This window comes from Natrix helvetica, assembly GCF_964273705.1.
Source record: "Natrix helvetica genome assembly, chromosome: 6".
Lineage (NCBI taxonomy): Eukaryota > Metazoa > Chordata > Lepidosauria > Squamata > Natricidae > Natrix > Natrix helvetica.
In genome coordinates, this window is record NC_138553.1 from 81,512,504 (window position 1) to 81,527,818 (window position 15,315).

The window sequence follows — 15,315 nt, forward strand, 5'->3', positions numbered from 1 at the left end:
TTAACAGACAGATTAACAGAGTTGGAAGGGGCCTTGCAGGTCATCTAGTCCAACCCCCTGTCCAAGCAGGAGACCCTACATTTGCCTCTACCTAGGATCGAACTAACGACCTCCTGATTGCAAGGCGGGAGTTCCACCTCTAGGCCACAGCAGCAGGTGCAATTACCTTTCTGGATACAAGTTTGGAGGAGGAGGAGGAGGAGAAGGAAAAGGAAAATGAAAAGGAGGAGGAGAAGGAAAAAGAGAAGGAAAAGGTAAAGGAGGAGGAGAAGGAGGAGAAGAAGAGACTGTGGGGTCCTTGGTGCTCTGAACTGGGTTGTTTTCTTGCATTGCCAAAGTAGGTGACATCATCAAGGCTTGAGGGGAGTGTGGTTTAGGAGGAGGAGGAGCAAGAGGAAGAGAAAGAGGAGGAGGAGGACTATGGAGTCTTTGGAGCTGTTTGAGCTTGGTTGTTTTCTTGCAGACATTTCATTACCCAAACTAGGTACATCATCCGTGCTAGAAGGGGGAAGGGTTTATGGAGCAGTGGAGGAGGATGAGGATGAGGAGGAGAATGAATTGGGAGAAGAGAGCACAGAGACCTCCTGGAGGTGGGAGTGAAAAGAGGGAATAGCCCAGAATCCCTACGTAGCCACAAGAGAACTAAATTCACCCTCCCACACACACTTGAGTGCTGTTGGTCCTTATCTAATTCTAATCAGGTGCTGACCAGAGGTGGGTTCCTACCGGTTTGGACTGGTTCAGTCCAGTTTGGCCAAATAGATATAACTCGGCCGGACACGTGCCCAAATTATCCTCGGTGGTGCCATTTTGATTTTCAGTTCTGTGTATGCACAGAACAATCTTCATTGCAAAAATGTAATTTTTTTCCCTTTTCTAACATGATGTGCATGCGCAGACCTTTTTAGGTGCAAATGCTCACGTGCGCAGAGTGCGCGTCTGGCATGCATGCGAGTGAACCAAACTGGCAGTAATGCTGGCAGCAACCCACCCCGGGTGCTGACCATTTGTTGAGAATATTCCCACGCATAGACTTTTAGACAATAAATCAGTTTAATTCAGGGGTCGGCAACCTGTGGCTCTGGAGCCGCTTGTGGCTCTTTCATGCCTCTGCTGCGGCTCCCTGTGGCCGGTCGGCTCCACAGTTGATAGGGCTTTCGGTTAGGACAGGCAGAGGAAGAAGGACGTCGAGCTAGGAGGAGGCTCTATGGTGGGGGAGCTGAACTTCTGGTCGGCAGAGAAAAAAAGAATGCTGCGCTAGGAGGAGACTCTATGGTGGGGGAGCTGAACTTCTGGTCGACAGAGGAAAAAAGAATGCTGCGCTAGGAGGAGACTCTATGGTGGGGGAGCTGAACTTCTGGTCAGCAGAGGAAAAAAGAATGCTGCGCTAGGAGGAGACTCTATGGTGGGGGAGCTGAACTTCTGGTCGGCAGAGGAAAAAAGAATGCTGTGCTAGGAGGAGACTCTATGGTGGGGGAGCTGAACTTCTGGTCGGCAGAGGAAAAAAGAATACTGCACTAGGAGGAGACTCTATGGTGGGGGAGCTGAACTTCTGGTCGGCAGAGAAAAAAAGAATGCTGCGCTAGGAGGAGACTCTATGGTGGGGGAGCTGAACTTCTGGTCGGCAGAGGAAAAAAGAATACTGCACTAGGAGGAGACTCTATGGTGGGGGAGCTGAACTTCTGGTCGGCAGAGAAAAAAAGAATGCTGCGCTAGGAGGAGACTCTATGGTGGGGGAGCTGAACTTCTGGTCGGCAGAGGAAAAAAGAATACTGCGCTAGGAGGAGACTCTATGGTGGGGGAGCTGAACTTCTGATCTGCAGAGGAAAAAAGAATGCTGCGCTAGGAGGAGACTCTATGGTGGGGGAGCTGAACTTCTGGTCGGCAGAGAAAAAAAGAATGCTGCGCTAGGAGGAGACTCTATGGTGGGGGAGCTGAACTTCTGGTCGGCAGAGGAAAAAAGAATGCTGCGCTAGGAGGAGACTCTATGGTGGGGGAGCTGAACTTCTGGTCGGCAGAGAAAAAAAGAATGCTGCGCTAGGAGGAGACTCTATGGTGGGGGAGCTGAACTTCTGGTCGGCAGAGGAAAAAAGAATACTGCACTAGGAGGAGACTCTATGGTGGGGGAGCTGAACTTCTGGTCGGCAGAGAAAAAAAGAATGCTGCGCTAGGAGGAGACTCTATGGTGGGGGAGCTGAACTTCTGGTCGGCAGAGGAAAAAAGAATGCTGCGCTAGGAGGAGACTCTATGGTGGGGGAGCTGAACTTCTGGTCGGCAGAGGAAAAAAGAATGCTGCGCTAGGAGGAGACTCTATGGTGGGGGAGCTGAACTTCTGGTCGGCAGAGGAAAAAAGAATGCTGCGCTAGGAGGAGACTCTATGGTGGGGGAGCTGAACTTCTGGTCGGCAGAGGAAAAAAGAATGCTGCGCTAGGAGGAGACTCTATGGTGGGGGAGCTGAACTTCTGGTCGGCAGAGGAAAAAAGAATGCTGCGCTAGGAGGAGACTCTATGGTGGGGGAGCTGAACTTCTGGTCGGCAGAGGAAAAAAGAATGCTGCGCTAGGAGGAGACTCTATGGTGGGGGAGCTGAACTTCTGGTCGGCAGAGGAAAAAAGAATGCTGCGCTAGGAGGAGACTCTATGGTGGGGGAGCTGAACTTCTGGTCTGCAGAGGAAAAAAGAATGCTGCGCTAGGAGGAGACTCTATGGTGGGGGAGCTGAACTTCTGGTCGGCAGAGGAAAAAAGAATGCTGCGCTAGGAGGAGACTCTATGGTGGGGGAGCTGAACTTCTGGTCGGCAGAGGAAAAAAGAATGCTGCGCTAGGAGGAGACTCTATGGTGGGGAACTAGACATCACAATTGAACGGGGGCTTCTGGTTAGGAACTTTAGGGCTGACAGATGCATGCCCAAAGAGTTTTGGTAGCACTGTTGCAAACCATTCGACTCCCACACCTTATGGAAACTCCTGGACCAACGAAGGAAGTAACGAAAAAAACAACAACCCTCAATTAACTTTTTGAAGAACCTCAATTGCTTTTGAACCTTGGAATGCAGAGTTGCTAAACTCGGAAAGAGCCCATGTATTTCTGCAGGCAACACAGTTGATTCCCTTCAGGTCAATACAGCATTACATGTTAATGTGGCTGTTTAGCTAAAAGGAATACTGTACTGTTTTTTAGTAATCTTCATAATTAAGGTATTTGTATGCCGGTGCCATACATCTCCTGATCAAAATATTCATGAATAGGGCTTAAGTGGCGGCTGCCTCTAATTTAAGACTACTTGAATCTTGGAGACACATTTTCAGACTTCACTGAATACTAATTCAATGTTTATATCTTGGCGTTCGAGTTATTAATTTTTGCAATCTATTTCCTTACGTTCAAAAGGGGGGGGGGGGAAAGATGTCACATATTTAAAGAAGTTACAAACCTGTAATAACTTCCGAAGAAGACACGTTTCACTCCGTAAAAAATGATTACATGTCCTCACAAGAAAATTCTAACTTTATAAGTAGAATCTTCGGGAATCAAAAAAATACATGGATATGGTGGTGTTTTTTTTTTGTGTGTGTAGATATGCTTCCTGTGAGTGCTTTCAGTTTTTAAACATTTTCAAACAATTAGAAATACATGAAAAAAAAGGCACACTGGAGGTTTTCGAAGTAGACTGGATGACCATTTCACTTTGATGGTACAAAGGGGGGATGGGTCTGCCTATCGAGATGAGGTGGAACGGTGGCTTTTGTGGTGTGGAGACAATAACTTGGTCCTTAACACCGATAAGACCAAGGAGCATATAGTGGACTGTAGAAGGAATAGATCAGACATCCAGCCCTTTCTTATCCATGGAGACCGAGGGGAGCAAGTGGCCAGTTTTAAGTTTCTGGGCGGTATCCTAAAAGAGGAGCTGACCTGGGGTGCTCACGTTGCAGCACTGGTCAAAAGGGCCCAGCAGAGATTATATCACGGGTCGGCAACCTGCGGCTCTGGAGCCACATGTCGCTCTTTCGTCCCTCTGCTGCGGCTCCCTGTGGCCGGTCGGCTCCATAATTGATAGGGCTTTCGGTTAGGACAGGTTGAGGAAAAAGATGCCACACTAGGAGGAGACTCTATGGTAGGGGAACCGGACTTCCGGTCGGCTCCAAAATTGAACGAGAGGCTTCCGGTTAGGACCTTTGTGGCTCTTTGAGTGTTTAAGGTTGCTGACACCTGGATTATATGACTTGAGACTTCTCAGGAAACAACAACTGAAGGAAAAACTGCTGGTGACCTTCTACCGCTACACCATAGAGAGTATTTTAGCTTACTGTGCCTGTGTCTGGTTTGCCAATTGCACAGTGGTGGATAGGACAGCACTCCAGAGGGTCAACGCCATTGCCCAGAGGGTCATTGATTGCCCTCTCCCCTCCTTGGAAGTGCTTTATAGCTCCCACTGCCTTAAGAAAATTCAAAGCGTTCTTAAAGATCCATCTCATCCTGGACACCCTTTTTTTTAACTATTACCATCTGGCAGACGGTACAGGGCAATAAAAACAAGGACAAATAGGCTGAAAAATAGCTTCTATCCCAGAGCAGTAACCATATTGAATTCTACGGTACAGTGCAATATTAATGCAATATCAGGGCTTTTTAATTCAATTGTATACAATGTGAAGGATGTTGTTTTATCTTTATAGTTTTCTTATGTATAATGTACACTGAAGATGGCATTTAATTTCGTTGTACGAGGTGCAATCGCAATAAAGTAAAGTTAAGTTAAGGTCTCCTGCGTTGAGCTGGGGGTTGGACTAGACGACCTCCGAGGTCTCCTCCACCCCTATGGTTCTAAGTTCTAAAATTGAAGGTACGCCATATGTGAAAATATGCTGCAGATTATGCAGCCAAACAATTAAATAAAGATCACAGTTAAATAAGATCCACAAACAAATAAACCTCTGTTGAATCATTTAAGACAGTGGCCCCCAATCTTTTGGGGCTCCAGAGACCGGTTCCGTGGGGAGAGATTTTTCCACAGACTGGAGAGGATGTGGTTTTGTGAGCTGCCTGCATCCCACAGATGGAGCTTTGTGTTGTGGCCTGTCAGTCCCCGGCCCCTCCAGCAGCCGAATCAGAAGAAGAGGAGGAGGCGTGGGAGTTAGGGTCAGCATCAAAGCAACCTGGGAGCTCCGAGAGGGGAAGAGGGAATGGAGCTGTCAGAGAGAGAGAGAGAGAGAGAGAGAGAGAGAGAGAGAGAGAGAGAGAGAGAGAGAGAGAGAGAGAGAGAGAGAGACAGAGGGAGAGAGAAGGAGGCAGAGACTGGGCTGTCCGTCAGCCCTCAGATGGGACGTCAACAGCCCCCAAATCTTGAGGTGGCTGATGTGGAAGCAGAGGAACAGCTGGGTCCAGTGCCTGACGTGAGGATTTACAGAAGGCAGAGGAGAGGAGAGCAGTAGAAATCTATGGGCCGGTCCTTGGGACGGAAGAGCCAACACTGCTAGCGAAGCCCCCCCTAGCTCTGGGGATAAAAGAGAGAAACATTTTGCCAGGGCTGCCGGCGCTTGCCGTGACCCACTGGCATTCTACGGACCAGGGGTTGGCGACCCTTGATTTAAGAGACCAAAATTTCGTAAACATGCTTTTTTTTCTTCCTTTGAAACCAAACCCTAACATTAACAACTGTGTCCTAATTGAGATATCAGCTACAGTATTCTAAGCTAACAAAGACTTCTGGAGCTTTTAAAACCACAATTCCGTGAATGTCAGCCGGCAGGGCTAAGCAAAGGTTTCTGGAATATCTCTTGAATGGCAAATATTTTTTTTCTTCGTATCGTGGGATAATTACAGCAGCGAGTGCAGCGAAAGGTTATTCAGATACATCAAGAGATAGATGGAAAGTGCTTTGTTTACCCATAACATATTTACATATAAGAGATTTATTTACACATAATACAAACAATTGCAGCCAAGTATGAAAAATAATTCCTAAAGCAATATTCTTTCTGTTGCTGGCGAAATAATACTGTGGAAGCAAAGACATGGTCTCCCACCAAAGTGAATCTTTTGTTTTGTTTTTTTGACGACAAATATCCTGAGTGTCATTTCAGCACAAAATCAAATCAGAATTACAGGAAGGAAAATAGAATAGAATAACAGAGTTGGAAGGGACCTTGGAAGTCTTCTAGTCCAACCCCCTGCTTAGGCAGGAAACCCTACAACACTTCAGACAAATGATTATCCAACATCTTCTTAAAAACTTCCAGTGTTGGAGAATTCACAACTTATGGAGGCAAGCTGTTCCACTGATTCATTGTTCTGTCAGGAAATTTCTCCTCAGTTCTAAGTTGCTTCTCTCCTTGATTAGTTTCCACCCATTGCTTCTTGTCTTTGGAGAATAGTTTGACTCCCTCTTCTTTGTGGCAACCCCTGAGATATTGGAACACTGATATCATGTCTCCTCTAGTCCTTCTTTTCATCGAACTAGACATACCCAGTGCCTACAACCATTCTTCATATGTTTTGGCCTCCAGTCCCCCTAATCATCTTTGTTGCTCTTCTCTGCACTCTTTCTAGAGTCTCAGTATCTTTTTTTTTACATTGTGCCGACCAGAACTGGATGCCTTATTCCAAGTGTGGCCTTACCAAGGCCTTATAAAGTGGTATTAACCCTTCACGTGATTTTGATTCTATCCCTCTGTTGATGCAGCCTAGAACTGTGTTGGCTTTTTTGGCAGCTGCTGCACACAGCTGGCTCCTATTTAAATGGTTGTCCACTAGGACTCCAAGATCCCTCTCACAGTTACTACTATTGAGCAAAATACCACCTAAACTGTACCTGTGCATTTGGTTTTTTCTTGTCTAAATGTAGAACTTTCCTTTTTTACACCTTTTGCTTTTTACTTGTTTTAATGTTTAAAAATAAGGCAATGTCACCGCAGTGGCGAGAATATTATCGTCACGATGCAGGAATTCTGCAGACAAGAATCCATGTATTCATAAACAACAGGAACAAGGTTATGGTGTTGCAACTGTAAAAAGGCCTGTTTGACATTCATGTCTGGCTGCAAGGCATTCTTGGTCGTGAGAGGTTTAACAGAGAATACAAATAATGAGGCAGCAGAAGCCTTGACTAGTTGATCGGCTTCTGGAAAAGAATCCCTTCGCAAGATTTGTAGACTATAATGGACAGACGTGAAAGATGCTAATCACCAGATTAGGAGAGTATGAGCCAGTGGCTAGACAAGGAGACCTCACTGGTACCCTCACACTAGAATAGAATAGAATAACAGAGTCAGAAAGGACCTTGGAGGTCTTCTAGTCCAACCCCCTGCCTAGGCAGGAAACCCTATACCACTTCAGACAAATGGCCATCCAACATCTTCTTAAAAACTTCCAGTGTTGGAGCATTTACAACTTCTGGAGGCAAGTTGTTCCACTGATTAATTGTTCTAACTGTCAGGAAATTTCTCCTTAATTCTAAGTTGCTTCTCTCCTTGATTAGTTTCTATCCATTGCTTCTTGTTCTACCCTCAGGTGCCTTGGAGAATAGTTTGACTCCCCCTTCTTTGTGGCAACCCCTTAGATATTGGAAGACTGCTATCATGTCTCCCTTGGTCCTTCTTTTCATCAAACTAGACATACCCAGTTCTTGCAACCGTTCTTCATATGTTTTAGCCTCCAGTCCCCTAATCCTCTTGGTTGCTCTTCTCTGCACACTTTCTAGAGTCTCAGCATCTTTTCTACATTGTGGTGACCAAAGCTGGATGCTGTATTTCAAGTGTGGCCTTACCTTCAAGCATTATAAAGTGGTATTAACACTTCATGTGAACTTGATTCAAAAGAAGCAATGGCATGCATTTAATTTCCCAGCTACTACATTTGTTGGCCGAGCAGGGACAAAAATAGCCAGAGAAATTAAGAAATAAATCACGTTCCTTGATAATGGGCTCCAGCATGAGCTCTCAAAAGCTTGGAAGAATAAACCTTTGGTCCCGGGGACCAACTTGGATTGGATCCTGCAGGATTAGTGGAGATATCTGCAGGCCTGCTCCTTTCATTGTCCATTTGATTTTTACTTTGACTATGGGCTGCACCAGAGAAATATTTCTGAAGAAACCTTCTCTAACAAATGGAAGTTCAGTCAATCTCGGCTGACCTTGGACAACAATGGAAAACTTTGAATCATACTTCAAAACAACAACAACAACAACAACACCCCCATCCAAAATGTTTAGTGAGCCTGTATTGCAGAGAAAACTGGGAGATAATGTTTAACAATCAGCACTGAAGTGTGGGTCCATTGCAGAGAGCCCTTGGTGCCTTCTCAACCTGGTTGTTTTCTTGCAAACGTTTCATTACCAAAGTAGGTAACTTCATCAGTGCTAGGGTAATGAAGGCTAGGCAATTTCAGTGCCAGGTAATTGCATTTGGTAATGAAGCCTTTGCAGGAAAACAACCAAGCTCTGTTCTGACAAATCGCGAAGCAGACTCCTCATCCCAACAAAACCCCTTTTTTATGAAGCTCATGTGAATTCCTCTCATTCACATCCAGCAAAGTCCCTGCAAACAAGTGTGAATTTATAACCACAGACCTTATCAGGCTTGGAGAGATGCCAGGCCGATAACTTCCAAATGCAATGTTGTACAAGAAAATACTTGGCAAGGAGTCTCTGAGAGTCATGGACAAATCTTCACACGAATTAAGCGGACTAATTGTCTCCTGCAAACTCCACTCCCCTTTCGCTCCTCTTTATTCCCTCTGGGAGGGGCCATTCACCGTCCACCTGTGCCTTTACTCCTGAGTTAGCCCTTGTTCCTTAGCTGTTCCCTTCTCCTGGCAGCTCTGTGCATGCGCACATCGGGAACAGGCTCCAGCTGTTCTTCTGCCCCACTGATATCCGACTCCGAAGGCAGCTGATAACTGTCGGATGGCCCTGGCCCCATCTCTGCCTCCGAGGCAGAGCCCTCATCAGAGCCTTCCCCAGACTCCAGGACTCGCCCATGTTCCTCCCCAGCCTCCTCTGAGTCTGCCACCAGCTCCAGTGGCCACTGGTGGGCCACACAAGAGTCAAGACTTTACAACCGAAGCAGGAAAATAGTTCAAATTACATAAGCAACATTCAAATGATTGGCCAAGGAAATGGCAGAGCACAGTTTGAAAGGAAGCAGAATCTCAGGTCTCCATCATCCAGACCTCAAACCACAAAGAGTCCAGGCATACAAGCAATTGTTTCCAAAACCAATGCTTTTCAGAGCAAAAATCCTTCAAGTGTTCAAACACCTCTGATGTGTCTTTCACAAGAGGCAATTGAAAAATCAGACTGCACTCCTGGGAAAGTGCCTTCTTCTGACAAACCCTTCAATCTTCAGATAAACCGTTTGATCCCTGCCTCTTTGCACATCTACCTATCCTAGCACCGAAACAACTTGTATTGCAATCTGACTGGGGTATCCATGTGTTGGGGTTTGGGATGCCTATTTATTTATAAAAGACTAGCCAATAATCTGGTGTTGCCCAGGTATTTATTTATAGGGGGAAAATGTCCAGACCAAATGTAATTTCTAACGTTGGATTTTCCCCCTCACCAGAGGGAGCCCCCTTGTGGAGTATTGTGAAGCCATTACCATGGCAACTCCACTGCAATGCACAGTCAAAGCCATTTTACAGCAGTACAGTAGAAGCCATTTGAAGGCACAACAGGCTGCATCGTAACAGAACACACACTCCAAGGGGTTTTAGGGGTGTCTTACCCCCTCCCCATAGTATTTTTCTCCAGAGAATAAGTCATCTGTGTACCAGGTTTGGTTGAAATTGCTCAAGGCACTCCAGAATTATGCTGGAACATACACACTGGAACATACACACTCAGCCATTTTTATATATAAAGATTATTATTATTATTATTATAAAAAGACAAATTGAAAAATAATTACAATATTCAAAACTACGCCCTGTATACTGCACGAGTTGGAAAGAGGGCTGTGAAAATATCTACAGACCCCTCACATCCTGGACATAAACTGTTGTAATGTGTTCCCTCAGGATGACACTATAGCCTATAACTATAACACAACTAGACACTAAAACAACTAGACACAAGGATAGCCCCCCCCCCACATGCCATCACTCTTCTAAACAACTCACTCCTACAATACTGTCAAACTACTTAATAGGGCTGTATTACTATTATCCTTCTCATCTTTCCTATGACCTATTATGATTGATATTGATTGTTTATTTAGAATTCTAGTACAATTTAGGTTGGCTGCTTATTTAGCATCCTACGATCATCACTGAGTTTGTATCTTATGATTTATGATGATTGCATTTTATGATTGTGATCATGATTTATCAATTCATGCTTGTTTGTATGCTGAGAGCTTATGCACTGGAGACAAATTCCTTGTGTGTCCAATCACACTTGGCCAATAAAGAAGCAAGGAAGGAAGGAAGGAAGGAAGGAAGGAAGGAAGGAAGGAAGGAAGGAAGGAAGGAAGAAAGAAAGAAAGAAAGAAAGAAAGAAAGAAAGAAAGACAAATATCTAGTGTTAATATGGACTTCCTTGGATGAAGCAAGGTTAACTGGAATCCTACAAAGATGGATTTATATTTCTTGACAAAGAAATAAAGGGAGACTAGTACAGATCTATTTCAAGCTATTTAGCTCTCGTCAGCTAGCCATACCCTTCTGGGATTTCTTTGTCGGTAAAATATAAATTTAACCCAAAACTAGTTGGTTGCGAAAGCGACTGCCTGCGAAGGCTGCTGGATTAGGGCTGAAAGGTGAAAGTGATAGCAGTATGCTCTGTCCCATATTTGATAAACCAGGTTGCCCTGATAACAAACACTACAAAGACGGGAGTTTCTGCTTGTGCAGAAGCTATCACATTTGGTAGCGACCCTATTTTGACTCTGGGCTCCAACCACCCTGATAGAACAGGTTGATTATTATTTGTGGATCCATGGTTTCTTCTTGTAGATGTGGCCATCTGAGTAGACGAGGCATTACTCGCCTTGCCTGGCAAAACAATTATGTTCATTGATGGAGCAGGATGTCTGAGCGGTGCAGTGGCCTAGAGGTAGAGCTCTCAGCGAGTTCAATCCTAGGTAGGGGCAGATATTTCTTTCTCTAGGCACAATGAGAATGGATCTGCTGTACAAAACTCCGCCCTGGCAACAGGAGTGGCATCCGGCCATAAGGCAATCTGCTAGATCCATTCAGTTGCCCAGACTCCACCCCGCAAGGGATTATGGGGTCTTTAAAAGATGATGATGATGATGGAGCAGGATGTCCTTGTGACCACCACCCATGCCCTGATTAGCCTGAGATTGAATGGCTGCAATGAAGCCTACCTTTCCATATTATCTTCAACTGGTACGGAACGGTTTACTGTGTCACAGAAACACAGCCAAGGCTGAAGTTTGTGCCAAGCTTTTTTGCTTCAAAGAAGAGCGTAGGAGGGCTATTTATAGACCTCAGTTTTTAATTTGTTCATCTTCCAAGGATTTAAGGGCAAAGCTACACGGTACACAAGAACTGAGCAGAACATTAATTAGAAGCTGTTTATATTCCTCAGGTGTTTTTGAAAAATAGATAATTTGCTGTAGGTAACTGTGGGCGGAAGGGATTAATTACTCTGTTTGTTTACTCATTTTTCTATGACCATCGTCTTTCATCCCAGCTTCTGGAAGTAAAATATCCGTCTCAAATCAAAGCTATTATTGTATTATTAATTTTTACAGAGTTATTTTGGTTAAGACTGCCATGTAATATTATATGTGTGTGGACATTAGCTCCACCTATGCTATCCCCGTCTCTCCCTCAGCCATGCCCCACATAAATGTCTCCTATCCTATCCCCTTCTCTCCCTCAGGATCCTTTCCAAACTCCCAGACAGCAGGCTGGATGAGTCACAAGCTGGCCACACGCAAGTGGCAGTTTGAACAGAGATCTTTTGAGGTGGGGAGGGGGAGTAGAACTCCTTAGCATCAGAGCGTGTTAATAATAATATAACAAATACTAATGATCTGATGGTCATTTCCAAAAATCCTTTCTAAGAGAGCACCTAGAAGCTAAGAGGAACATACGTGCCGAATTTCAAATTGGTAGGCTTTATGGTTCTGGAGATTTCGTGATGGGGCGTGAGTGGTTTTCGCTTTTATATAGAGAGATTAATTGTTCCAACACTGTACAGTTAATATGTTTAAGTACTATTTTCTAAGCAGCAGTATTGATTTCTAACTAATTCTGAAGATTTTATGCCGAATTCTACTCCGATTCCAGTGTAGCATGATATATTAATATCTCACAAATTCTATTTTTCTTAATGATTTTCAATACGATTGAGAGATGGATCAACAATAACTTTAGGAGCATCAGTAAACTGCCTGCTGAACATCTATTAAGCTGGTATTTTTAAATCTACGTATCACCGACATTTTCTTCTCTATCTATTTCCCATATCTTAGGTGGTAGAGTTTTTTTTTCCTACTTATTTTTTCATTCAGTTTGGGGGAAAAAACATGTTAAAGTGCTCTTCTCCCCTTACTTTAAAAGTGCTGAATGGGCTTTTGAAGTACATTAATTTGTGCGAGACAATTAATAACAGGAGAGAAGATGCGTGAGAGCGCATTGTGAGGTTGACATGTCCATCCATTACAGCTTCTCTCGGGGAAGACTCTGCTGAACAAGAAATCTAGTTCATTACACAAAAATATTTCCACTTGAAACTCATTTCAACTCATGAAAGGGTTCGCTTGACGCCATAACTTTGCCAAGTGGTGGGTGAATTCATCTTAGTACTCCCAAAACTTATTAAGCTGTGTGATGGAGGATTTTAATTGCATGGGCCTATTTGTGTTTCATGGGATGTGGTGGCTCAGTGGCTAAGACCCTGAGCTTGTCAATCAGAAAGGTCAGCAGTTCGGCATTTCGAATCCCTAGCACCGCACAACGGAGTGAGCTCCCGTGACTTGTCCCAGCTTCTGCCAACCTAGCAGCTCAAAAGCAGAACAAAATGCAAGTAGAAAAAAAACTTTGGTGGGAAGGGAACAGCATTCCGTGCGCCTTCGGTGTTGAGTCATGCCGGCCACAAGACCACGGAGATGTCTTCGGACAGCACTGGCTCTTCGGCTTTGAAACAGAGATGAGCACCGCCCCCTAGAGTAGGAAATGACTAGCACATATGTGCAAGGGGAGCCTTTACCTTTTATTTGTGTTTCTCACTGGAGAAAGCAATTATGTTTGGAAGTTAACGGTGAAAGGAAACCAGGCCATCAAAGAACATGGTAGGTGAACATCATCAAAGCTGACACCACCAAGAACAAGAAAAAGCCATGCAAGATAGGAAGATGTGGAGAGACCTGGCACATAGAATCAGCAAGAATGATTGACTCTTCATTCATCCATGACTACTACTTCTCCTTCTCTTGCCTTTCTTCCTCTTCTTCTTTCTCTTCTTCTTCTTCTCCTTCTCCTCCTCCTCTCTTTGTTCTCCTCCTCTTTCTCCTCTTCCCCCTCCTCCTCTCTTTCTCCTCCTCCTCTTCTCTTTCTTCTTCTCCTTTTCCTCTTCCTCCTCTTCTCTTCCTCCTCCTCTTCTCTTTCTTCTTCTCCTTTTCCTTCTCCCTCCCCTCCCCTCCTGTCTTTCTTTTTCTCATTTTCCTCCTCCTCCTCCTCTTCTCTTTCTTCTTCTCATTTTCCTCCTCCTCCTCTTTCTCCTCCTCCTCGTCTCTTTCTTCTTCTCTTTCTCCTCCTCCTCTTTGCTTTCTTCTTTTCCTTCTCCTCCTCCTCTTCTCTTCCTCCTCCTCTTTTCTTTCTTCTTCTCCTTTTCCTTCTCCCCCTCCCCCTCCTCTTTCTCCTCCTCCTCCTCCCATCATTTGTGTTTCACTCTTTACTGAGCGGAGGGATGACCAAAACTGCCCTCTCTTCTAAGTGTAAGAAAACGCATATTGTGACGCATTCAAACGTGATGTCCTAATGCAAATCTCGAAAATGGGAGACGCATCACGGAATGGGAAGGTAGGCTTTTCAGGAAGACTGCGCTTACCTTCATAGGTTCCACTTTCTAGAAGAGCCCCACTTTTCTCTAGTTCCATAAAATCTTCAACAGTGATGAAAATATAATCCACGCCAGGGACTTCCCCCTCCTTATGAGGCCTTGTAGTGCCTGTTTTGAGACAAAAAGAAAGAGAAATCACATTGGTTACATGCAGCAAAGAGCAGGAGGTCACAGAAAAACCAAAAGGCCAGGTCCACATGTGAAGATCCAATTAAACTGATTTATTGCTAAACAGTCTATGCACAGGAATCTTCTCAGCCAATGATTAGCACCTGCTTAGACTTAGGTAAGTGTCAGTGGCACTCAAGGGTATATTGGACTAAGTCTGTGATGGCAAACCTATGACACGTGTGCCAGAGGTGGCACACACAGCCTTCTCTGTGGGTATGCACACCGTCACCAGCTACTCTTCTGGTTTTCAGCGTGGAAAAGCTGGTCTTCACAGGCACTGGACTGAAAATGGCCTGAAAAATGGCCAAAAACAGGTGTTTTGACCATATTTTGGGTCAAAAACGGCCTGGAAAATGTCCAAAAAACTGGCCAAAAAACAGGCATGCATGCACCGGCCAGTTGTTTTTGAGTTTCTGGTGCTCCTGGGAGCGTGCACAGATGCACACATGCACACACATTCCGGTTTTGACACTAGGTGCCGAAAAGGTTCGCCATCACTGGACTAAGTTCACTTGTGGCTACGTCGGGATTCTAGGCTGATGCCTCTTTTCACTCCATCCCAGATTTGCTTCATCCACCATCAGACTCCCAAATGATTTCCCCAAAGTTCAGTTCATTGCACAATGTCATCACAACTGGGTTCCCAACTAACACAATTCCTTAGTGCAGCTTTCCAACCAATGAACTCTAACTATTGATGCGTGTTTTATTTCTTTCTCCTGTGTTGGAAAAGTGCTAGAAGGAAGCCACTTGTTAGAATAGAATAGAATAGAATAGAATAACAGAGTTGGAAGGAACCTTGGAGGTCTTCTAGTCCACCACCACCCCCTTAGACAGGAAACCCTACACCACTTCAGACAAATGGATATCCAATCTCCTCTTAAAAACTTCCAGTGTTGGAGCATTCACAACTTCTGGAGGCAAGTTGTTCTATTCATTAATTGTTCTGTCAGGGAATTTCTCCTTAGTTCTAGGTTGCTTCTCTCCTTGATTAGTTTCCATCCATTGCTTCTTGTCCTGCCCTTTGGTGCTTTGGAGAATAGCTGGACTCCCTCTTCTTTGTGGCAACCCCTGAGATATCGGAAGACTGTTACCATGTCTCCCTTAGTCC

The 15,315-nt window shown here is 44.8% G+C and overlaps 1 protein-coding gene across 8 annotated transcripts in view; it reads right to left on the bottom strand.

Moving 5' to 3' along the window:
- Positions 1-15,315, bottom strand: part of MAGI2 (membrane associated guanylate kinase, WW and PDZ domain containing 2) — a 498,445-nt gene that overhangs the window by 171,907 nt on the left and 311,223 nt on the right. For all 8 annotated transcript variants that reach the window (XM_081957510.1, XM_081957509.1, XM_081957508.1 and 5 more), the window contains one exon: positions 14,022-14,141. In XM_081957510.1, the coding sequence (XP_081813636.1) occupies positions 14,022-14,141 (120 nt within the window). The remainder of the gene's footprint in view (positions 1-14,021; positions 14,142-15,315) is intronic.